Genomic DNA, 26173 nt, shown 5'->3' with positions numbered 1-26173 from the left:
ATTTATGGCTTTTAGCTCTTCCCGCGATTCTCGACTCCTATAAGACTCCTTTAGCTTAAGTTCAATGCTTGCTATTTCTCTGACCAGTGTCTCCCTACGCATTTCAGATATATTGACCTCTTTTAGCCGCTCTGTTATTCTTTTCTGTCGCCTGTAAAGGGAGCACCTGTCTTTCTATTTTACATCTACTCCTCCTTTTTCTTAGAGGAATAAGCCTTGTGCATACATCGAGTGCCACCAAGTTAATCTGTTCTAGGCATAAGTTGGGGTCTGTGTTGCTTAGTATATCTTCCCAGCTTATATTGGTTAGGACTTGGTTTACTTGGTCCCACTTTATGTTTTTGTTATTGAAGTTGAATTTGGTGAATGCTCCCTCGTGACTAGTCTCATTATGTCGGTCTGGGGCTCCGCGCATGCATGTCTGAACCTCAATTATGTTGTGATCTGAGTATATTGTTTTTGATATGGTGACATTTCTTATCAGATCATCATTGTTAGTGAAGATGAGGTCTAGTGTATTCTCCAGTCTAGTAGGCTCTATTATTTGCTGGTTTAAATTGAATTTTGTGCAGAGATTTAAAAGCTCGTGTGAGTATGAGTTTTCATCAGAGCTGCCTCCTGGTGTTATTACTGCTATTATTATTTGCTATATTCCTCCATTTTAGGTGCCTTTAGTTGAAATATCCCAGGAGCAAGATGTTGGGTGCAGGAGCTGAAAGATTTTCCATGACTTTGCATACTATACACATCAGTGACACTGGTATGTAGTTTAGTGCCTCATTTCTGTCTCCTTTCTTAAAATTGGGGACTACATTTGCCGTCTTCCATACCTCAGGTAGTTGCCCAGTTTCGATGGATGTGTTGAAAATTGTGGTTAGTGGTACACACAGCGTCTCTACTCCCTCTCTAAAGACCTGTGGAGAGATGTTGTCCGGTCCCAACGCCTTTGAGGTATCAAGGTCACTTAGTAGCTTCTTCACCTCCTCGGTTGTGTGTTATTTCATCCAACACTTGTTGGTATATCCATTGTTGGTGTACCCCTCTGTTCTGTCTTCCCAGAGTCCTTTCTGTCTCCACTGTAAATACTTCCTTAAATCTCGTGTTGAGCTCCTTACATACATCTTGGTCATTTCTTGTGAGCTCCCAACCTTCTTTCCTCAGCCTGATTACCTGGTTCTTGACTGTTATCTTCCTTCTGATGTGGCTATACAGCAGTTTTGGGTTGGACTTGACTTTTGATGCTGTGTTATTTTCGTACTGTCGCTGGGCCTCCCTCCTTTTCTGTGCATACTCGTTTCTGGCTCTTTGACTAATTTTTATTTTCCTGGGCCCTTTGCTTTCTGTACTTTTTCCATTCTCTAGTGCACTTAGTTTTTGCCTCCCTACACCTTCGGGTAACCCAAGGGCTCGTTCTGGTCTTCCCATTATTTCTCTCGTCCTTGGGAACAAACCTTTCCTCTGCCTCCTTGCATTTTGTTATGTAGTCTATTTCGTTTCCTGACTTTCCTACCAATTCTCTTTCCCACTGAACCTCCTACAGGAAGGTCCTCATACCTGTATAGTTTTGCTTTTCCCATTCTGCTCCTGTTACCCTCTCCACTTGTAACTCTACTATGTATTCAAAGCTCAGAACCACATGATCACTGGCTCCAAGGGGCCTTTCATATGTGATGTCCTCAATATCCGAGCTACTCGGGGTGAACATTAGGTCCAGTCTTGCTGGTTCATCCTCCCTTCTCTCTCTGGTAGTGTCCCTAACATGGTGTGTGTGTCTGTGTATTTTTTTTTTTTTACACATTGATTGTCTCCCACCGAGGCAGGGTGACCTAAAAACGAAAATCCCCAAAAAGAAAATACTTTCATTGTCATTCAACACTTTCACCTCACTCATACATAATCACTGTCTTTGCAGAAGTGCTTAGATGTGACAGTTTAGAAGTCCCTCCAAACTGCCACCTCTTCAAGGGGGGCTCCTTCGTGTGGTGAAGAGGCTCTTGGTCTGAGGAATTAGACCTGTCGGTTTCCTTCCTCAGACCGAACCTAATTACCCCCCAATCCCCCGTTCCCTATCCCATCCTCCCCTTTTTCCTTTCCTCCTCCTCCTCCTCCCCACCCCTCCCTTTTGCCCTTCCTTTTTGGCCTTTTTTTTTTTTTTTTTTTTCCACAGGCACGCTAGTTCCTAGGTAGGGGAAAGGGTACCGGGGTCCATCCCATTCCGTTGAGGCGTAGTTTGCCATGGAATCTGGATTGCCTGGGGATGTCCCGATCCCTCTCCTGTATCCCGGAGGGTGGCTTTGGGTGTCTTTCGGGCGACGGGTGTATCTCTGGAAGCCACCTTTCGGATTCCGGGGGTGGTGGCCGAAGGAGGTATGCTTTGTGGCGGATTTCCGGCCGCCCTCTCATTTGCCCACCGAGGTAGCTCGGCAGATGTGAGGTTGCTATCCCGGATTGCCGGTTTACTGGCATGATGGGTAGGGTATGGCACGGGTTCCATGCTACATCTGCGCTACTTGCAGTGCTGAGGTCCTCTTGGGCGCAGAGGGAGATTTCTGGCCCTTTCATTCCTCCTAGGAACTGTCCCCCCTTTATTTTATTCTTTTCTTTATTTTTATTTTCTTTTCTTTCTTTTTTTTTCTTAAAAACAAAAAGAAGTAACCTAACCATGGCAGCCCTAGTCCATGAACCTGATTCCCCCGGGCCCCTTCTTGATACCGCACCCCTTTCTGACCCCGCCTCGTCTTTGGACCACTCTTCGGACACTCCTCATGCCTCTGTACCTCTTGCCGGTGCTGTTTCCTCACCCGCTTCAGGTACTGAGGCCTCGACCGACTCCTTCGATTTATCTGACCTTCGCTCTCCTCTGACTATGCTTCCGGCCTCTCCCTCTAAGGTGCGGCAATTTTTGAATCGCCGGCCCGTTCCACGTCGGACCAACTCTGGTTCCACGCCTAAACACCAACGACAATTACCTGCTGATGATACTTCTCCACCTTCTCGTTCTTCTCAGAAAAGATCGACACGTCCTTTACTACCTTTCCACGCTCAGTTTCAGACTGCACAATGGACTAAATTCTTCACTTTACGACCGACTTCCTCTACTGCCTATCTTTCTGACCACAGTATTGGCAAGGCACTCCTACGCCATGTTGGTAAAGATATTTCTTTTCATGCTCTTAAGAGCGGTACGCCCATCATCACCGTACAGAATGCTACCCAGGCTCATGAGCTTTCTCGTCTTTCCCATATCGATATTGTTCCTGTCACTATTGAAAAACATCATTCCCTCAATTCTTGTAGTGGTACCGTCATTCTGCCCCATACCATAGTTCAACAAAATTTCCAGACATGTGGCACTGACATTCTTGAACAGCTGGAACTCCAAGATCTCCCAATCCTCAAGGTAGACACTTATGTTCTTCCTGCCCGCGGGCGGAGACGATACCCTAGCAATGTGGCTCGTTTAACTTTTGACAGCCGTGAACTCCCATCCTCAGTTTATGTAGCAGGACATCGGTTACAAGTTCGAAAGGTGATCCCTACACCGCAACAGTGTAGAAATTGCTGGCGATTTGGCCATCCAGTGAAATATTGCAGATCTATCGCCGAATGCCCAGTCTGTGGTGCCGATGACCATTCTAATACGTCTTGCAATTGACCTCCCTCTTGCCTTAATTGTCATGAGGCTCACCCTTCGTACTCTTGCCGTTGTCAAGTCTACTTAAACGAGCGGGAAATCCATTACCTCAGAGGCAGAAGGTCTCCCTTATGCCATGGCAGTTTCTCATCCCCGCCTCCAAGGGAGACTACCTCGTGTTTCTTATTCTCGTGTTTCAAAACGTCCCCCCACTTCTTGTATCCCATCTTCTGCACCCACCTCTGTGGTTACCTCTCCCATAGTCACTCCTGTATCTAATTCTTTTGGTGTCCTCGGCTCGGACGTCCCTACTTCAACGCCTCAGTCTTATCTTGCTTCGTGTTCTCTCTCACAAGCCTCAGTAGCGACGAGATCTCGTATGACACCTCCTCCCAATCGTCCCTCTACTTCTCAAAAGTCAAAAAAAGGTCTGTTAACACCTCCTACCCATCTTCCACCTCCTCATTTTCCCTTCCCTGTCTCTGTACCTGGTTCTCCCCCTCTCACTGGCTCTGTTACAAGTGTAGAGGTTCACCCTCCTCCTCATACTGTACCTTCCTCCCCTGTTCCCTCCCAAGTTTCTTCCTCTTCTGCCACCTCCCAGGTTTCTGCCTCTTCTGTCCCCTTCCACGCTTCTCTAGTTCCCTCCACCCTTTCCCCCCCCCCCTACCTTGGTACAGTCCAATACAGTTCCAATCTTTACTCATCCTCCCCCTACCATTTCCAATATTGTCTCCCATATGACGTCTCTGAATTCCGAAACACTTGAAGCAATCTCTGAATATATTGCAGAGACCAAACCATCAATGGACACTGATCCACCCTCCGCTCCATCTGCGCAACTCCTTTCTTCACAGCGCACCGTTGCTTTGCTGCTTGAACGTTTTCCACTGCCTCCGCATGTGGACTTTTCTAACCCCTCTAGTCCGTAGGAACCCTTACCTGCAGATTTCAGGTATCTTTATCATTGCCAATCATGGCCTATTTACAGCGGAATATACGCGGCCTCAGGGGTAATCGGGGTGAGCTTCAGATATTACTCTCCCAGTTTTCCCCTGTTGGTGTTTGCTTACAGGAACCAAAATTACACTCTGCTGTTATCTCTCCCATCTCAGGCTATAATTTATTGTATTCTTCAGATCATTTTCCTGGTGGGACCTTTAATGAAAGTGCCCTTCTTCTACGCACTGATATTCCGTACCATCAGCTATTTGTTCGTACTTCACTGCATTACACAGCAGCCCGTATCCACTTGCATAGGTGGTATATGCTCTGTTCTTTATATCTCTCTCCTTCTCGGGCATTATCTATTCCGGATATTGCCTTTCTTGTTTCGTCATTACCGCCACCAATCCTGTTACTCGGCGATTTTAATGCCCACCATTTCCTCTGGGGGGGGGGTCTCGCTGTGATTCCCGTGGCATTCAGTTAGAGGCTTTTCTTGCCACCCACCCCCTCCATGTTTTAAATACAGGTACTCACACCCATTTTGATCCTTGGACTCACACTCTCTCTTGCATCGATCTCTCAGTCTGCTCTTCCTCCACCGCATTAGACTTCACTTGGTCTGTTCTTCCGGACTTACATGACAGCGATCATTTCCCAATCATTCTTACTTCCCCTTCATATTCACCACCTCTTCGCATCCCACGCTGGCAGTTTGATAAGGCAAATTGGAACTTTTACTCACACCTAACTGTTTTTAGAGAGGTTCCTTCTTCGTCCTCTATCGATGAGCTTTTACACCTCTTCTCGTCCTCCGTTTTAACCGCAGCTTCTCATTCTATACCCCAAACTTCGGGCAGGCATTCTCAGAAATGCGTGCCTTGGTGGTCTCCTGCTTGTACTCGTGCAGTACGTTTGAAACTCGCTGCATGGGGCAGGTACCGGTACAATAGAACCACAGAGAGACTTCTTGATTTTAAGCAGAAGCGTACGATCGCTCGCCGTGTCATCCGTGACGCTAAACGCACTTGCTGGCGAGATTGTCTCCACCATCACCTCTGCTTCCTCTATGAGTGCAGTCTGGAAAAAAGTACGAAAACTGAGTGGTAAATATACTCCTGACCCGGCTCCTGTTCTGCGGGTTGCCGGTGTTGATATAGCAAACCCACTAGATGTTGCCAATGAAATTGGCAATCATCTGGTCCATATTTCTCGGGGACTCCATCTATGCCCCTCATTTCTTTCCTCAAAGTCTGCCAGAGAGTTAGCACCCTTGGACTTTTCTTCTCTCAGAGAAGAACAGTATAATGTGCCTTTTACACTTCAAGAACTGGAGGCAACACTCTCAGCTTGCCGATCATCGGCAGCTGGGCCTGACGACATTCATATTCGTATGCTACAACATTTACATCAGTCAGCCCTTGCAGTCCTATTACGCCTTTACAATCTTATTTGGTCACAAGGAGTTCTTCCACAGATGTGGAAATCTGCCATTGTTCTCCCTTTTCGCAAACCAGGCACTACGGGACATGAAATCTCACACTATCGTCCCATTGCTCTTACCAGTGCAGTTTGCAAAGTGATGGAACGCCTAGTAAATAGACGTTTAGTGTGGTATTTAGAGACACACAACAGTCTCTCCACTCGTCAATATGGCTTTCGTAAGGGACGTTCTACCATAGACCCCTTACTACGCTTGGATACGTATGTTCGTAATGCCTTTGCGAATAACCACTCAGTTATTGCCATATTTTTTGACCTTGAGAAGGCATGTGACACAACTTGGAGGTATAATATTTTAGCCCAAGCCCACTCCTTAGGCCTTCGAGGCAATCTACCATCCTTCCTTAAGAACTTTTTAACTGACAGGCATTTCCGTGTTTGGGTTAATAATGTGCTCTCCCCGGACTTCCAAGCTCTGTGTTCAAGGAGGGTCGACAGGCCCTCTCCGAAACTCGTTCTCAGGGTCGGCCAAATTTAAAAAAAAAAAAAAAAATTATTTTCTCTTATGAAAAGATAGAGAATCTTTTCCCCATCATAAAGACACCAAAAGTTTGAAATTTGATAGAAAACTTACGAAGTTATGCTCTTGCAAAGTTAGCGGTCTCGGCGATGTTTACGCATCGGCGATTTTGCCCACTTTGAGCCCCATTTTCGGCCAATTTCACTGTACTAGTCGACAAAAAACATGAATATTTCGCTAGAACTCCATTTTTTCTATCGAATGGGTGCAAGAAACCACCCATTTATGAAATTCAAACCTCTTCAAGGGGGGCTCCTTGGCGTGGTGAAGAGGCTCTTGGTCTGAGGAATTAGCCCTGTCGGTCTTCTTCCTCAGACCGAACCTAATTACCCCCCATTCTCCCCTCCCCTATCCCATCCTCCCCATCCTCCCCTTTTTCCATTCCTCCTCCTCCTCCTCACCCCTCCCTTTTGCCCTTCCTCTTTTTAGCCTTCGTGATTTCTCCCACAGGCGCGCTAGTTCCTAGGTAGGGGAAAGGACACCGGGGTCGATCCCATTCCGTTGAGGTTTCTTGGCGGTGGCGTAGTTTGCCGTGGAATCTGGATTGCCTAGGGATGTCCCGATCCCTCTCCGGTATCCCGGAGTAGCTTTGGGTGTCTTTTGGGCGACGGGTGTATCTCTGGAAGCCACCTTTCGGATTCCGGGGGTGGTGGCTGAAGGAGGTATGCTTTGTGGCGGATATCCGGCCGCCCTCTCTTTTGTCCACCGAGGTAGCTCGGCAGATGTGAGGTTGCTATCCCGGATTGCTGGTTTACTGGCATGAAGGGTAGGGTATGGCACGGGTTCCATGCTGCATCTGCGCTACTAGCGGTGTCGAGTCCTCTTGGGCGCGGAGGGAGATTTCCGGCCCTTTCATTCCTCCTGGGAACTATTCCTCCCCGCTCCCCCCTTTTTTTATTCTTTTTTTTGTTTTTATTTTCTTTTCTTCTTTCTTTTTTTTTCTTAAAAACAAAAAGCAAAGGAGTAACCTAACCATGGCAGCCCTAGTCCATGAAACCACTACCCCCGGGCCCCTTCTTGATACCGCACCCCATTCTGACCCTGCCTTGTGTTTAGACCACTCTTCGGACACTCCTGATGCCCCTGTACCTCTTGCTGGTGCTGTTTCCTCACCCGCTTCAGGTACCGGGGCTTCGACTGACTCCTTCGATTTGTCTGAACTCCGCTCTCCTTTGACTATGCTTCCGGCTTCTCCCTCTACGGTACGGCAATTTTCGAATCGCCCACCCATTTCATGCCGGACCAACTCCGGTCCTACTCCTAAACGCCAACGTCAATCTCCTGATGATGCTCCGTCGTTACCTTCCCATTCTACTCGGAAACGACCGACACGTCAAGCACTCCCTCTCCACGCTCAGTTTCGGACCACACAATGGACTAAATTCTTTACTTTAAGACCAACTTCTTCTTCTGCCTACCTTTCTGACCATAGTATTGCCAAAGCGCTCCTGCGTCATGTTGGCAGAGATATTTCATTTCACGCTCTCAAGAGCGGTACGCGCATCGTCACTGTCCAGAATGCTACCCAAGCTCATGATCTTTCTCTCCTTTCGAATATCGATACTACTCCTATCACTATTGAAAAACATCTTTCTCTCAATTCTTGTAGTGGTACTGTCATTCTGCCCCATACCATAGTCCAACAGAATTTCCAGTCATGTGGCAATGACATTTTTGAACAGCTGGAACTCCAGGATCTCCCAATCCTCAAAGTAGACACTTATGTCCTTCCTGCCCGGGGGCGGAGACGTTACCCTTGCAATGTGGCTCGTTTAACTTTTGACAGCCGAGAACTCCCGTCCTCTGTATATGTCGCGGGACATCGGTTACAAGTTCGAAAGGTGATACCTACACCGCAACAATGTAGAAATTGCTGGCGTTTTGGTCACCCAGCGAAATATTGCAGATCTATGGCCGAATGCCCAGTCTGTGGTGCCGACAACCATTCTAATACATCTTGCAGTCAACCTCCATCTTGCCTTAATTGTAATGAAGCTCACCCTTCGTACTCCCGCCGTTGCCAGGTCTACTTAAATGAACGTGAAATCCGTTGCCTCAAAGAGGCAGAAGGTCTCCCTTATGCTATGGCAGTTACTCATCTCCGCCTCCAAGGGAGACTACCCCGTGTTTCTTATTCTCGTGTTTCCAAACATCCCCCCACTTCTGGGGTCCCATCTTCTGCAGCCTCCTCTGTTGTTACCCCTCCCATAGCCATTACGGCATCTAATCCTTTTGCTGTCCTTGGCTCTGACGTCCCGACTACAACTCAGTCTGTTCTCACATCTTCGCGTCCTTCCTCACAAGCCCCAGTATCGACAAGACCTCGTACGACACCTAATACCAATCGCCCCTCTACTCAGAAGTCCAAAAAATCCACATTGCTCAAATCTTCTTTGCCCCTTCCTTCCCTTCTTCCACCTCCACACGTTACCTTTCCAGTCTCTGTACCTAGTTCTTCCCCTCTCTCTGGCTCTATTACAAGTGTGGAGATTCACCCTCCTCCTCGTACTATGCCTTCCACCCCCGTCCCCTCCCAAGTTTCTCCCTCTTCTGTCACCTCCCAGGTTTCTACCTCTTCTGTCCCCCCCCACACTTCATCTCCAGTCCCTTACACTTTTCCCTCCCCCTCTACTTTGGTACAGTCCATTACTGTCCCAATCTTTACTCACCCTCCTCCTCCTATCTCCAATATGGTTTCCCATACATCTTTGAATTCAGAAACACTTGAAGCCATTTCAGAATATATTGCAGAGACTAAACCTTCAATGGACACTGATTCACTTCCTGTTCCTTCTCTTCCCTCTCCTCCATCTTCACAACCCCATTCTTCGCAACGCTCCGTTCCTTCGCTACTTGAACATCTTCCAATGCCACCACACGTTGACTTTTCTAACCCCTCTAGTCCGTAGGTGCCTTTACCTACAGATTCCTGATATTTTCTTCATCGCCAATCATGGCCTATTTACAGTGGAATATCCGCGGCCTCAGGGGTAATCGGGGTGAGCTTCAGATGTTGCTTTCCAGGTTTTCCCCTGTTGGTGCTTGCTTACAAGAACCAAAATTACACTCGGCTGTTTTCCAACCTATCTCAGGCTATAATTTATTGTATTCTTCGGATCCTTTCTCAGATGGGACCTTTAATGAAAGTGCCCTTCTTCTACGCAATGATATTCCGTACTGTCAACTATTTGTCCATACCTCGCTGCATTACACTGCAGCCCGTATCCACTTGAATAAGTGGTTTACAATATGTTCTTTATATCTCTCTCCTTCTCGAGCATTTTCTATCCCAGACTTTGCCTTTCTTGTTTCATCCTTACCACCACCACTTCTGTTACTTGGTGATTTTAATGCCCACCATTTCCTCTGGGGGGGGTCTCATTGTGACTCACGTGGCATTCAGTTGGAGGCTTTTCTTGCCTCTCACCCCCTCCATGTTTTAAATACGGGTACTCCCACCCATTTTGATCCTCGTACTCATACTCTCTCTTGCATCGATCTATCAGTCTGCTCTTCCTCCACTGCACTAGACTTCACCTGGTCTGTTCTACCAGACTTACATGACAGCGATCATTTTCCGATCATTCTTACTTCTCCTTCCTATTCACCACCTTCCCGTAGGCCTCGCTGGCAATTTGATCGGGCAAATTGGGATCTTTACTCACACCTCACTGCTTTTAGTGAGGTTCCTTCTTCATCCTCCATTGATGAGCTCCTACACATCTTCTCGACATCAGTTTATACCGCAGCTTCTCATTCTATACCCCACACCTCAGGCAGGCATTCTCAGAAGTGCGTGCCTTGGTGGTCTCCTGCTTGTGCTCGTGCAGTACGTTTGAAACGTGCTGCATGGGGCAGGTACCGGTACAATAGAACCGCTGAGAGACTTGTTGATTTTAAGCAGAAGCGTGCGATCGCTCGCCGAGTCATCCGTGAAGCTAAACGCACTTGTTGGCGAGACTATGTTTCCACCATCACCTCTGCTTCTTCTATGAGTGCAGTCTGGAAAAAAGTGAGGAAATTGAGTGGTAAATACTCTCCTGACCCGGCTCCTGTTCTACGGGTCACTGGTGTTGATATAGCAAACCCTCTCGACGTTGCCATTGAACTTGGCACACATCTGGTCCGTATTTCCCGAGGGCTCCATCTATGCCCCTCGTTTCTTTCCTCAAAGTCTGCCAGAGAGTTAGTACCCTTGGACTTTTCTTCTCTCGGAGAAGAACAGTATAATGTGCCTTTTACACTTCAAGAACTGGAGGCAACGCTCTCAGCTTGCCGATCATCGGCAGCTGGGCCTGATGACATTCATATTCGTATGTTACAACATTTACATCGGTCAGCCCTTGTAGTCCTCTTACACCTCTTCAATCTTATTTGGGCACAAGGAGTTCTTCCCCAGCTGTGGAAATCTGCCATTGTTCTCCCTTTCCGCAAACCGGGTACTACAGGACATGATGCCTCCCACTATCGCCCCATCGCTCTTACAAGTGCAGTTTGCAAAGTGATGGAACGCCTCGTAAATCGACGTTTAATGTGGTATTTAGAGACTCACAACAGTCTCTCCGCTAGTCAATATGGCTTTCGTAAGGGTCGTTCTACCATAGACCCCTTACTACGCTTGGATACGTATGTTCGTAATGCCTTTGCGAATAATCACTCAGTTATTGCCATATTTTTTGACCTTGAGAAGGCATATGACACAACTTGGAGGTATAATATTTTGGCCCAGGCCCATTCCTTAGGCCTCCGAGGCAATCTACCATCCTTCCTTAAGAACTTTTTAACTGACAGACATTTCCGTGTTCGAGTCAATAATGTTCTTTCCCCGGACTTCGTCCAAGCTGAAGGTGTCCCTCAGGGATGTGTTCTAAGCACAACACTTTTTCTCCTTGCTATAAATGATTTGGCCTCTGTTCTTCCACCCAATATTTGGTCATCACTCTATGTTGATGACTTCGCTATTGCTTGTGCAGGCGCTGACTGTCACCTTATTGCAGGTTCTCTCCAGCATGCGGTCGACCGTGTTTCCACTTGGGCCACCACACATGGGTTTAAATTTTCAAGTACCAAAACTCACCAAATTACTTTCACTAGACGCTCTGTTATCTCCGATCATCCTTTGTATCTCTATGGCTCCCGTATCCCCGAACGTGATACAGTCAGGTTTCTAGGCCTTCGCTTTGACCGTCGGTTAACCTGGAAACCTCACATTACCTCTCTGAATGCCACTTGTCACAGCCGGCTAAACCTTCTTAAAACCCTTGCTCATCTTTCCTGGGGAGCTGATCGTCGAACTCTGCTTCGCCTACATTCAGCCCTCGTTTTATCGAAACTCGATTATGGTGACCAGATTTATTCCGCGGCCTCTCCTGCTACTCTCTCTAGCCTTAACTCTATCCATCACCAAGGCTTACGTTTGTGCCTTGGTGCTTTTCGCTCTTCCCCTGTTGAGAGCCTCTATACAGAAGCAAATGTTCCATCCTTGTCTGATCGCCGTGATGCCCATTGCCTTCGTTACTATGTACGCTCTCACGATCTACACAATCCTTCCATTTATAGAATGGTCACCGATATTAGTAGACATTCTTTATTCGTTCGCCGCCCCTGTTTGCTCCGTCCCTTTTCTCTTCGCCTACTTTCACTCTTGTCTTCCCTTCAGTTACCACCTTTATATGTTCATGTAGCATCTCACTTTTCCCTACCCCCCTGGGAAGTTCCAGCTGTTCGGGTCTGTTCTTTCTCACTCCCTTGCTCGAAAGCTCAACTGCCTACGGTGGCTTCCCGCTCTCTTTTTCTTGATCACTTCCACTCTCATTCTCATGCCACCGCTGTGTACACAGATGGCTCTAAGTCTTCAGACGGCGTCGGATTCGCAGCAGTGTTTCCGGACAGCGTCGTACGAGGGCATTTACTATCTTCAGCTAGCATTTTTACTGCTGAACTGTATGCCATTCTTGCAGCACTTATTCGTATCGCATCTATGCCTGTGTCATCATTTGTAGTAGTCTCAGACTCCCTTAGTGCTCTACAGGCTATACGAAAATTTGATACATCTCATCCCCTAGTTCTCCGTATCCAACTTTGGCTACGCCGTATCTCTACCAAACATAAAGATATTGTTTTTTGTTGGGTCCCTGGTCATGTCGACGTACAGGGCAATGAACAGGCAGACACTGCTGCGCGGTCAGCAGTATATGACCTACCAATTTCCTATCGAGGTGTTCCATTTCTGGACTATTTTGCTGCAATAGCTACCCACCTTCGCACCCGTTGGCAACAACGTTGGTCAACTCTGCTCGGTAACAAACTTCATTCTATTAAACCGAGCATAGGTTACTGGCCGTCTTCTTGTCATCAGTGCCGAGGTTGGGAGACCACTCTCTCCCGCCTTCGCATTGGCCACACTCGTCTTACTCATGGGTATCTCATGGAGAGGCACCCTGTTCCTCTCTGTGAGCAGTGTCAAGTTCCAGTATCGATTAGCCACATTCTGTTAGACTGCCCTCTCTATCAACGAGCACGCAGAATTTACCTCCAACGTCGTCTTCGTTCTCCTACTCTCTCTTTACCTTCCCTTCTTGCTGATGGACCCTCCTTTAATCCTGACTCTCTCATTGACTTCTTGACAACGACTGATTTACTCCACAAACTCTGATGATACTTTTCGCACTCCCCTCAGCCCTTTCTGGTTCAGTCTCTTGCTGCCCTTTACCCTTTCACCATCCACTGCCCCGCTGTTATCCGTAACCTGTTGCTCATCCATCTCCCTTTTGCCACCTGATGCCCTCGCTTCCTTCCTGCCCTGCAGCGCTGTATAGTCCTTGTGGCTTAGCGCTTCTTTTTGATTATAATAATAATAATCTCCCCGGACTTTATCCAAGCTGAAGGTGTCCCCCAGGGATGTGTTCTGAGCACAACACTTTTTCTCCTTGCTATTAACCCTTTGAGGGTCGACAGGCCCTCTCCGAAACTCGTTCTCAGGGTCGGCCAAATTTAAAAAAAAAAAAAAATTATTTTCTCTTATGAAAAGATAGAGAATCTTTTCCCGATCATAAAGACACCAAAAGTTTGAAATTTGATAGAAAACTTACGAAGTTATGCTCTTGCAAAGTTAGCGGTCTCGGCGATGTTTACGCATCGGCGATTTTGCCCACTTTGAGCCCCATTTTCGGCCAATTTCACTGTACTAGTCGACAAAAAACATGAATATTTCGCTAGAACTCCATTTTTTCTATCGAATGGGTGCAAGAAACCACCCATTTATGAAATTCAACTATCCAGTACAGTGGTCAGAATTTAGCAATTTTGCCAATTTCACACAAATTTCAAAAGATGCCAATTTCCGAATAGGGTCCAGAATAAACAAGAAAGACATTCCTGGCACTAAAATGACATTTCCTCTAGTCATTAGTCACGTCTCAAGGCCCCTCTTATAATCTTTTGCTTTCCATTTTGAATTTTTATTCTCACAAAAAATATAAGATTTACTGTTATTCAGACTACTGCATTAGTGTAAAAAATGGTATAAATATTATTGGTGCACTTGTGAAAGAATATTAGACTCACCAGTTGACGTGTATTGCACGCTTGGCACGATTTGTTTACTTTTGAAGTTTGGTAAAAATCGAACATTTCTGCTACTTTGAGCTCAATTTCAAGGCACCTTTCATTGTAAAACCAGCCAAAATCATCTCAATTTCTGTAATATGTCTTCCATTCTATAAAATGAGACCAAGAAAACTAGAATACAACAATAAATACCATACAAAAATACACTGCAAAGTCGCTGATTTATTCCAAAAAAATGGTCAAAGTTTTTTTTTTCTCATTATGCACTGTGTGCTGCAGGATTTTTTTTAGACTGTGCACACTGACCACATAGACCCATTCTTTCATATGAAGGCCTACCAGCTTTCTCCCACTAGATTTGAGGCCGCTAGAATTTATGCGTACTAGTACGTCAAAAACCCCTACGCGTAAGACGTACTAGTACGACGAAAACCCTCAAAGGGTTAATGATTTGGCCTCTAGTCTTCCATCAAATATTTGGTCATCACTCTATGTTGATGACTTCGCTATTGCCTGTGCAGGCGCTGACTGTCACCTTATTACAGTTTCTCTCCAGCATGCAGTCGACCGTGTTTCCAATTGGGCCACCACACGTGGGTTTAAATTTTCCAGCACTAAAACCCACCAAATTACTTTCACTAGACGCTCTGTCGTCTCCGATCATCCTTTGTACCTCTATGGCTCCCGTATCCCTGAACGTGATACAGTCAAGTTTCTGGGCCTCCTCTTTGATCGTAGGTTATCCTGGAAACCTCACATTACCTCTCTGAAGGCAACTTGTCACAGCCGGCTGAACCTTCTTAAAACCCTTGCTCATCTTTCATGGGGAGCTGATCGTCGAACCCTCCTTCGCCTACATTCCACCCTTATCTTATCGAAACTTGATTATGGTGACCAGATCTATTCAGCGGCATCTCCTGCTACTCTCTCTAGCCTTAACCCCATTCATCACCAAGGATTACGTTTATGCCTTGGTGCTTTTTGCTCTTCCCCTGTCGAGAGCGTCTATGCAGAAGCGAACGTTCCATCCTTATCCGATCGCTGTGATGCCCATTGCCTTCGCTACTATGTTCACTCTCATGATCTCCGCAATCCTTCCATTTATAGAATGGTCACTGATATTAGTAGACATTCTTTATTTGTTCGTCGCCCCTGTTTACTCCATCCCTTCTCTCTTCGCCTTCATTTGCTCTTGTCTTCTCTTCAATTACCACCTTTCTATGTACATGTAGCATCTCACTTTTCCCTAGCCCCCTAGGAAGTTCCAGCTGTTCGAGTCTGTTCTTTCTCTCTCCCTTGCTCGAAAGCCCAACTGTCTGCGGTCGCTTCCCGCTCTCTTTTTCTTGACCACTTTCACTCATTCTCATGCCATTGCTGTGTACACAAATGGCTCTAAGTCTTCTGATGGTGTAGGATTCGCAGCAGTGTTTCCGGACAGCGTCATACAAGGGCATTTACTATCTTCGGCTAGTATTTTTACTGCTGAATTGTATGCCATCCTTACAGCACTTATCCGTATTGCATCTATGCCTGTGTCATCATTTGTGGTTGTCTCAGACTCCCTTAGTGCTTTACAGGCTATACAGAAATTTGATGCACCTCACCCCTTAGTCCTCCGTATCCAACTTTGGCTACGCCGTATCTTTATCAAGCATAAAGATATTGTTTTTGTTGGGTCCCTGGTCATGTTGACGTACAGGGCAATGAACAGGCAGACACTGCTGCGCGGTCAGCAGTACATGACCTACCAGTTTCATGTAGAGGTATTCCATTTACGGACTATTTTGCTGCAATATCTTCCCAACTTCACACCCGTTGGCAACAACGTTGGTCTACTATGCTCGGCAACAAACTTCAATCTATTAAACTGAGTATAGGTTACTGGCCGTCTTCTTATTACCAGTGTCGAGGTTGGGAGACTACTCCCGTCTTCGCATTGGCCATACTCGTCTTACTCATGGATATCTCATGGAGAGGCGCCCTGCTCCTCTCTGTGAGAATTGCCAAGTTCCATTATCAGTCAGCCACATTCTGTTGGACTGCCCACTTTATCAGTGAGCACGCAGAATTTACCTCCGTCGTCGTCTTCGCTCTGCTGCTCTCTCTCTACCTTCCCTTCTCGCTGATGGACCCACCTTTCATCCAGACTCTCTCATTGACTTTTTGACAACAACTGACTTACTTCACAAATTCTGATACCTTCAGCCCTTTCTACTTCAATCTTTTGCTACCCTCTACCCCCGTACTATCCCCTGCCCCGCTGTTTTCTGTAACCTACTGATCATCCCTCCTCCCTTCTGCCATCCAATACCCTCGCTTCCTTCCCTACCCTGCAGTGCTGTATAGCCCCTGTGGCTTAGCGCTTCTTTTTGATTATAATAATAATAATCATGACCAGTTTCCTAGAATCCCTTCACAAAATATTACCCTGCTCTCTCTCCAACAGCTCGTCATATATATTAAAATGTGTAAACATGGGAGCTAAGACCTGAACCATACAAATGCAAATAGACGAGTACACATATTGTATATTTCATGCTTTTTGGATGGCTTTCCATCTTTCCTTATAAAACAACAAGCATTGCAAATTCATAATTGCAATAACTGTAACAATCAGCCTGAGAATGAAAAATGTTTGGTAAGTTAAGTTGATTGAAGGTAGGTGGAGTAGGATTAAGCTGAATTGTATAGTGTTGTTTTACCAAAAATACATGTTAATGCATGATAGAAATTTAAAAAAAAATGTATAAAGGCAGTTCAGATTTTCTGACCAACTCTGCCTGAAAGCCCATATAAATCAACTTTATTCTTATTATACTCTGAAAAAAACATAACTTTTACTAGAGTACTCAATGGTAGTCCATATTTTCTAATTTGAATATAATGGCTTTTCTGTCTGTCCTTGCCCTAGAGTATCTATTAATCACTTCAATATCTTTGTATACAATTGCTTTGGTGCTGCGTACTGTGGAGTTCTTGAGATATACATTTGTTTATTTATAGAGTGTGAATGCCATACATAGGTGCATAAGTTGATTAATTTATAAACTGCAATATTAATGCTGTACAGTATTATAGTGTATTTAGTACATTTAAGAATCTATGTACAGTGATGGAAGGTTTGGAAATGTTAACACTTTTTGTTATAATTTATTCACTTATCTATTTGCCATTTTGGGATATATCTAACACTTGTTAATTATAAGAACAGGTATGTACTGTTGATATTTGCCATAATATGTTTGTATAAAAGTATTGTATGCTGTAATTGACATGGTAATAAAGTGAACAATTTCTTAGCCAAATAGTTTCTAGTTAAATGTCAGTGTTATTTAGCATATGCAGTGCAGTCCTAAGTATAATTTTTCATTAAAACACGATTGAATTGTTGTACCCAAGCCTGAACTCTCCGTGAGGAAGACCAGTATAGCATACTGTAAATTTACAGGAAAATATGTATCCGTCCAATTTGAATGCCAAATCCCATTTGAACGTGACGCAGGCTGTTTCCCCACTACCCTGCAGTTCATAAAGGCTAGTAACTCATGGCTACACTGCAGTTACACATTCCTGTGTCTAAATCATTTATCTACCTTACTGTATTTACACAATTATTGAAGATGTTGATTTGATTGTGCATGAAAAGTAACTAAATAAAAAGGTTGTGTATTGAGGGATGATCTTGCATTGCCGATAGGAAAAATATTTTTATTTGAAGTTGATAGGGTTAATAGAAAATATGCCATAATGGCCCTCCACGCTGCAGGCCAGGCTCGTGTACAGATCGTAGGATCATAGTCCTTAACCAACAATATGAATAATCTCTCCCACTTTTATTAATGTACAATAGAGCTATACTTTTCTTGGTTATTACTTTCAATATATTCATCTAGAATATACGTACAGTGGTACTCCAAGTTTTGTACAGCTCCCAACTCTAACAGTTATGTAAGTATATTATTGTAAGTGCTTTTGTAAGTATTTTTGGGGGGTCTGAAACAGACTAATCTAATTTACATTATTCCTTATGGGAACAAATTCGTTCAGTAACTGCACCCGAACAGCCTTCTGGAACGAATTATGGCCAAAACTTGGGGTACCACTGTATTTGGTATAGGTATGGTAGGTTCCCATATGTTTGGTACAATTTGGTAAGGAAATGTGGCTTTTGATGGCTGATACCTCTTGCTACATATTTGCATGGGTACTTAGCCCTTGTGGTTTAGTGCTTCTTTTTAATTATAATAATAATAATGCATAGGTACTTTACATGGGTACATTAATCCCCTCCACAAACTTCCAGATCAATGAACAAGTGACATTGTAAAGAATGGGGAACCTTTTTTGGATGAATTACAAGACTTGGATTTTTTTTTATCTCTAGAACATGATCTACTTCTTCATTTGTTCTTCAGTCCTGTTAGCAAGATTTCATTTAATAGAACTTGTCCACTGTGTTATTCGAGGACTTTATAGTAAGCTAATTCCACTTTTTTTTTTTTAACGTGGCCATTTCCACCGAGGCAGGGTGACCCAAAAAGAAAGAAAAAAAACTTTAATCATTCAACACTTATACATAATCACTGTCTTTGCAGAGGCACTCAGATAGGACAGTTTAGATGACCTTTCAAACTGCCTAATTCCACATACTGTATATAAAATGATGTAAAGAATCTTAATTAAAATTGGTTGTGATATTTGTATTCTTAAGGGTACTCAGTTTGATGTAGTATTCTTGAACTAAAGTTAATTAAGTGTTGTCAGAGTTTTCTGTTTTGGAGGGCTTCCTTCCAGATTTCAGGAGAGAAACTGAACATTACAGTAGACCCTTATTACGCAGATTTATTTGGCACATTTTGGTTATGACACTATTGAAAAATTGCAGCATAATTTTATACAACACTTCATAAAATTAACATAACACGGTACAGTTTGTGGGAGGGAAAAAATTTGGAGTATCACCCACAGGATATTTCCCCAGCTCAGGCTGCCACCTGGCTGTGGGTGAAACCACTGTCTCTGCAGGGTAGTCCTACCACAGTCCCCTGCCACCCCATCCCAGCCTTCCATTCATACTCGTTTAGGAACGTTCTCTTCTAGGAGCTAGCTGTGTTTGTGGATAGTTTTGATATTTTAATTTCCATATCTTGTATCTGCCAAGCAATCATGACACCCAGTAGGCACACAAGTGTTGCAAGAAAAGGGGTTAAGTTACATACATAATATTAAGTTTTCTGGTGAAAGTGCTTCAGCTGATCATACAGCAGCAAGTAATTTCCCTGCTGAATTTCAGGAAATTATTTCTGAGGGTGGCTACAAGCCACACAGTGTTTAATGCTGACTAGACAAGTGATTTTTGGAAGAAAATGCCAACAAGAACTTGTATCAGTCAGCAAGAGAAAAGTGCACCAGGCTTCAAGGCAGCAAAGGATTGTTTCACCTTGCTCCTTTGCGGTAATGTGTCAGGTGATTTCAAGTGTAAGCCCATGGTTATTTACCACTCTTCTCGTGCTTTGAAAGGTGTAGATAAAAACTCTACCACTAATTTGGAAGTCAGCCAGTCAGCATGGATGACAGAGGAAATATTTATTGACTGGTTTAAGCATCACTATTCCTGAGGTCAAGCTTTACCTGCACAGCAAGAACCTTGCATTCAAGGCTCTCTATTCTTGATAATTCCCGTACTCATCCAGAAGCTTTGCTGGATGTGATCCCACATGTAAAAGTTGTATTTTTACCTCCAAATACATCATCATTAATACAACCACAGCATCGGTGAGTTTAGTCATTCCTAGTAATGACCCTCGTATTGTAGATAGTCTCAATGACCCTCGTGTAGTACATAGTCTTTTTAGTATGATAAAATGTTATCTTCATTATAGAATAATAAGAAAATATTATAACCTTTATATTATAATAAGGTAAAAGGACCCCAATGGAAATAAGTCACTCTGACTTTTTTGGGTTATCCTAGGTTCTCTACACACATACTGCTATGTATGATAATTCTATGTAACTATTTGTGTATACCTGAATAAACTTACTATACAAGAAAAGTGATGAAAAACTAGTTGCCTCAATGGACTCTGACTCCAACTTAGCAGTACCAAGCTTCTGGAATAATGTATAATGTACTGCAGGGTAAAAGAAGCCAGAGATATATTACAGAATTTATGCACATTCCAATACAACCATCGACTTGAGTACCAGAACCTCAACCATCCACTTCTGCCGACAACCAACAACCATCCACCTCAGCCCAATAGGGCCACACCATGCATCTCCACTCTCTTCACAATCACTGACATACACCAACCACAATTTAAGGTTAATAATATTTTTGTTGTAGTCTTAAGCAACAAAAACAATATCATTTTTATTTTTGTAAGATCTGGATATCTAAAAAAAAAGTTGTTTGGCATTTTCGGGGGGTGCCAGGAACATAACCCTACTTTTCCCGTAAGTTCATTTCATATAGCACGGATTTATCTAACACGGCATTTTCAGGAACGTAAGTACCGTGTAATATGAGGGTCTGCTGTATAGTGTAGCTCAAGATATTTCATGTTAGACTCATGCAACACATTAAGTAAGAGTTTTTAAAATTTTACAGGAATTATCTTTATGAGTTAATGGATCCAGATGCCCAAGACATTATACCTTATCCAATTTTAAGCATTCTGTTCTGTTTACAATTCATTTTCCTGTTTTATCCCATAAAATCTCAATTCCCATTTATTACCCTTCTCAATTCCCATTTATTACCCCTTGCTTTATTTTTAATTATTTTTACACCATTTCTTTAATGTGCCTTTTAGCCTATTTGACTTCAAATCCCATGTTACCCTTGTGACCACTTAACCTCAGCTTCTAATTTATCTGAACCTAAACATGCTCTTTGTGATACTGTTGCCACTATGCATTATGGAAGTCTAATCGACTGTAAATAGTGAATAAATATTAAGGAATAATATACCTCTTTATTTTGTACACTGACAAAAAAAAAAAGGGGGGGCAGTTCTTGTTTGACTTTATACCATTTCATATTATATTATAATCAAAAAAGAAGCGCTAAGCCACAAGGACTATACAGCGCTGCAGGGCAGGAAGGAAGCGAGGGGATCAGGTGGCAAAAGGGAGATGAATGAGTAATAGGTTACGGATAACAGCGGGGCAGTGGATGGTGAAAGGGTAAAGGGCAGCAAGAGACTGAACTAGAAAGGGCTGAGGGGAGTGCGAAAAGTATCATCAGAGTTTGTGGAGTAAATCAGTCGTTGTCAAGAAGTCAATGAGAGAGTCAGGATTAAAGGAGGGTCCATCAGCAAGAAGGGAAGGTAAAGAGAGAGTAGTAGAACGAAGACGACGTTGGAGGTAAATTCTGCGTGCTCGTTGATAGAGAGGGCAGTCTAACAGAATGTGGCTAATCGATACTGGAACTTGACACTGCTCACAGAGAGGAGCAGGGTGCCTTTCCATGAGATACCCATGAGTAAGACGAGTGTGGCCAATGCGAAGGCGGGAGAGAGTGGTCTCCCAACCTCGGCACTGATGACAAGAAGACGGCCAGTAACCTATGCTCGGTTTAATAGAATGAAGTTTGTTACCGAGCAGAGTTGACCAACGTTGTTGCCAACGGGTGCGAAGGTGGGTAGCTATTGTAGCAAAATAGTCAAGAAATGGGACACCTCGATAGGAAATTGGTAGGTCATGTACTGCTGACCGCGCAGCAGTGTCTGCCTGTTCATTGCCCTGTATGTCGACATGACCAGGGACCCAACAAAAAACAATATCTTTATGTTTGGTAGAGATACGGCGTAGCCAAAGTTGGATACGGAGAACTAGGGGATGAGATGTATCAAATTTTCGTATAGCCTGTAGAGCACTAAGGGAGTCTGAGACTACTACAAATGATGACATAGGCATAGATGCGATACGAATAAGTGCTGCAAGAATGGCATACAGTTCAGCAGTAAAAATGCTAGCTGAAGATAGTAAATGTCCCCGCACGACGCTGTCCGGAAACACTGCTGCGAATCCGACGCCGTCTGAAGACTTAGAGCCATCTGTGTACACAGCAGTGGCATGAGAATGGGAATGGAAGTGATCAAGAAAAAGAGAGCGGGAAGCCACCGTAGGCAGTTGAGCTTTCGAGCAAGGGAGTGAGAAAGAACAGACCCGAACAGCTGGAACTTCCCAGGGGGGTAGGGAAAAGTGAGATGCTACATGAACATATAAAGGTGGTAACTGAAGGGAAGACAAGAGTGAATGTAGGCGAAGAGAAAAGGGACGGAGCAAACAGGGGCGGCGAACGAATAAAGAATGTCTACTAATATCGGTGACCATTCTATAAATGGAAGGATTGTGTAGATCGTGAGAGCGTACATAGTAGCGAAGGCAATGGGCATCACGGCGATCAGACAAGGATGGAACATTTGCTTCTGTATAGAGGCTCTCAACAGGGGAAGAGCGAAAAGCACCAAGGCACAAACGTAAGCCTTGGTGATGGATAGAGTTAAGGCTAGAGAGAGTAGCAGGAGAGGCCGCGGAATAAATCTAGTCACCATAATCGAGTTTCGATAAAACGAGGGCTGAATGTAGGCGAAGCAGAGTTCGACGATCAGCTCCCCAGGAAAGATGAGCAAGGGTTTTAAGAAGGTTTAGCCGGCTGTGACAAGTTGCCTTCAGAGAGGTAATGTGAGGTTTCCAGGTTAACCGACGGTCAAAGAGAAGGCCTAGAAACCTGACTGTATCACGTTCGGGGATACGGGAGCCATAGAGATACAAAGGATGATCGGAGATAACAGAGCGTCTAGTAAAAGTAATTTGGTGAGTTTTGGTACTTGAAAATTTAAACCCATGTGTGGTGGCCCAAGTGGAAACACAGTCGACCGCATGCTGGAGAGAAACTGCAATAAGGTGACAGTCAGCGCCTGCACAAGCAATAGCGAAGTCATCAACATAGAGTGATGACCAAATATTGGGTGGAAGAACAGAGGCCAAATCATTTATAGCAAGGAGAAAAAGTGTTGTGCTTAGAACACATCCCTGAGGGACACCTTCAGCTTGGACGAAGTCCGGGGAAAGAACATTATTGACTCGAACACGGAAATGTCTGTCAGTTAAAAAGTTCTTAAGGAAGGATGGTAGATTGCCTCGGAGGCCTAAGGAATGGGCCTGGGCCAAAATATTATACCTCCAAGTTGTGTCATATGCCTTCTCAAGGTCAAAAAATATGGCAATAACTGAGTGATTATTCGCAAAGGCATTACGAACATACGTATCCAAGCGTAGTAAGGGGTCTATGGTAGAACGACCCTTACGAAAGCCATATTGACTAGCAGAGAGACTGTTGTGAGTCTCTAAATACCACATTAAACGTCGATTTACGAGGCGTTCCATCACTTTGCAAACTGCACTTGTAAGAGCGATGGGGCGATAGTGGGAGGCATCATGTCCTGTAGTACCCGGTTTGCGGAAAGGGAGAACAATGGCAGATTTCCACAGCTGGGGAAGAACTCCTTGTGCCCAAATAAGATTGAAGAGGTGTAAGAGGACTACAAGGGCTGACCGATGTAAATGTTGTAACATACGAATATGAATGTCATCAGGCCCAGCTGCCGATGATCGGCAAGCTGAGAGCGTTGCCTCCAGTTCTTGAAGTGTAAAAGGCACATTATACTGTTCTTCTCCGAGAGAAGAAAAGTCCAAGGGTACTAACTCTCTGGCAGACTTTGAGGAAAGAAACGAGGGGCATAGATGGAGCCCTCGGGAAATACAGACCAGATGTGTGCCAAGTTCAATGGCAACGTCGAGAGGGTTTGCTATATCAACACCAGTGACCCGTAGAACAGGAGCCGGGTCAGGAGAGTATTTACCACTCAATTTCCTCACTTTTTTCCAGACTGCACTCATAGAAGAAGCAGAGGTGATGGTGGAAACATAGTCTCGCCAACAAGTGCGTTTAGCTTCACGGATGACACGGCGAGCGATCGCACGCTTCTGCTTAAAATCAACAAGTCTCTCAGCGGTTCTATTGTACCGGTACCTGCCCCATGCAGCACGTTTCAAACGTACTGCACGAGCACAAGCAGGAGACCACCAAGGCACGCACTTCTGAGAATGCCTGCCTGAGGTTTGGGGTATAGAATGAGAAGCTGCGGTATAAACTGATGTCGAGAAGATGTGTAGGAGCTCATCAATGGAGGATGAAGAAGGAACCTCACTAAAAGCAGTGAGGTGTGAGTAAAGATCCCAATTTGCCCGATCAAATTGCCAGCGAGGGCTACGGGAAGGTGGTGAATAGGAAGGAGAAGTAAGAATGATCGGAAAATGATCGCTGTCATGTAAGTCTGGTAGAACAGACCAGGTGAAGTCTAGTGCAGTGGAGGAAGAGCAGACTGATAGATCGATGCAAGAGAGAGTATGAGTACGAGGATCAAAATGGGTGGGAGTACCCGTATTTAAAACATGGAGGGGGTGAGAGGCAAGAAAAGCCTCCAACTGAATGCCACGTGAGTCACAATGAGACCCCCCCCAGAGGAAATGGTGGGCATTAAAATCACCAAGTAACAGAAGTGGTGGTGGTAAGGATGAAACAAGAAAGGCAAAGTCTGGGATAGAAAATGCTCGAGAAGGAGAGAGATATAAAGAACATATTGTAAACCACTTATTCAAGTGGATACGGGCTGCAGTGTAATGCAGCGAGGTATGGACAAATAGTTGACAGTACGGAATATCATTGCGTAGAAGAAGGGCACTTTCATTAAAGGTCCCATCTGAGAAAGGATCCGAAGAATACAATAAATTATAGCCTGAGATAGGTTGGAAAACAGCCGAGTGTAATTTTGGTTCTTGTAAGCAAGCACCAACTGGGGAAAACCTGGAAAGCAACATCTGAAGCTCACCCCGATTACCCCTGAGGCCGCGGATATTCCACTGTAAATAGGCCATGATTGGCGATGAAGAAAATATCAGGAATCTGTAGGTAAAGGCACCTACGGACTAGAGGGGTTAGAAAAGTCAACGTGTGGTGGCATTGGAAGATGTTCAAGTAGCGAAGGAACGGAGCGTTGCGAAGATGGAGGAGAGGGAAGAGAAGGAACAGGAAGTGAATCAGTGTCCATTGAAGGTTTAGTCTCTGCAATATATTCTGAAATGGCTTCAAGTGTTTCTGAATTCAAAGATGTATGGGAGACCATATTGGAGATAGGAGGAGGAGGGTGAGTAAAGATTGGGACAGTAATGGACTGTACCAAAGTAGAGGGGGAGGGAAAAGTGTAAGGGACTGGAGATGAAGTGTGGGGGGGGACAGAAGAGGTAGAAACCTGGGAGGTGACAGAAGAGGGAGAAACTTGGGAGGGGACGGGGGTGGAAGGCATAGTACGAGGAGGAGGGTGAATCTCCACACTTGTAATAGAGCCAGAGAGAGGGGAAGAACTAGGTACAGAGACTGGAAAGGTAACGTGTGGAGGTGGAAGAAGGGAAGGAAGGGGCAAAGAAGATTTGAGCAATGTGGATTTTTTGGACTTCTGAGTAGAGGGGCGATTGGTATTAGGTGTCGTACGAGGTCTTGTCGATACTGGGGCTTGTGAGGAAGGACGCGAAGATGTGAGAACAGACTGAGTTGTAGTCGGGACGTCAGAGCCAAGGACAGCAAAAGGATTAGATGCCGTAATGGCTATGGGAGGGGTAACAACAGAGGAGGCTGCAGAAGATGGGACCCCAGAAGTGGGGGGATGTTTGGAAACACGAGAATAAGAAACACGGGGTAGTCTCCCTTGGAGGCGGAGATGAGTAACTGCCATAGCATAAGGGAGACCTTCTGCCTCTTTGAGGCAACGGATTTCACGTTCATTTAAGTAGACCTGGCAACGGCGGGAGTACGAAGGGTGAGCTTCATTACAATTAAGGCAAGATGGAGGTTGACTGCAAGATGTATTAGAATGGTTGTCGGCACCACAGACTGGGCATTCGGCCATAGATCTGCAATATTTCGCTGGGTG

The 26173-nt window shown here is 44.8% G+C and overlaps 1 protein-coding gene across 1 annotated transcript; it reads left to right on the top strand.

Moving 5' to 3' along the window:
* The first annotated feature begins 6844 nt into the window (after positions 1 to 6844).
* Positions 6845 to 25249, top strand: LOC138854003 (mucin-5AC-like). Its single transcript, XM_070094334.1, has 2 exons — positions 6845 to 9511; positions 25156 to 25249. Exon 1 carries the CDS (start codon positions 7376 to 7378, stop codon positions 9509 to 9511), a length of 2136 nt encoding a protein of 711 aa, XP_069950435.1. The 5' UTR covers positions 6845 to 7375; the 3' UTR covers positions 25156 to 25249.
* Positions 25250 to 26173: the final 924 nt, after the last annotated feature.

This window comes from Cherax quadricarinatus, chromosome 45 (assembly GCF_038502225.1).
Source record: "Cherax quadricarinatus isolate ZL_2023a chromosome 45, ASM3850222v1, whole genome shotgun sequence".
NCBI lineage: Eukaryota > Metazoa > Arthropoda > Malacostraca > Decapoda > Parastacidae > Cherax > Cherax quadricarinatus.
This window is presented reverse-complemented; position numbering and strand designations above follow the sequence as displayed.

Bases quoted from the DNA above. Each gene is read 5' to 3' on its own strand.
- LOC138854003 (XM_070094334.1), top strand. From the start codon at position 7,376: ATGGCACGGGTTCCATGCTGCATCTGCGCTACTAGCGGTGTCGAGTCC.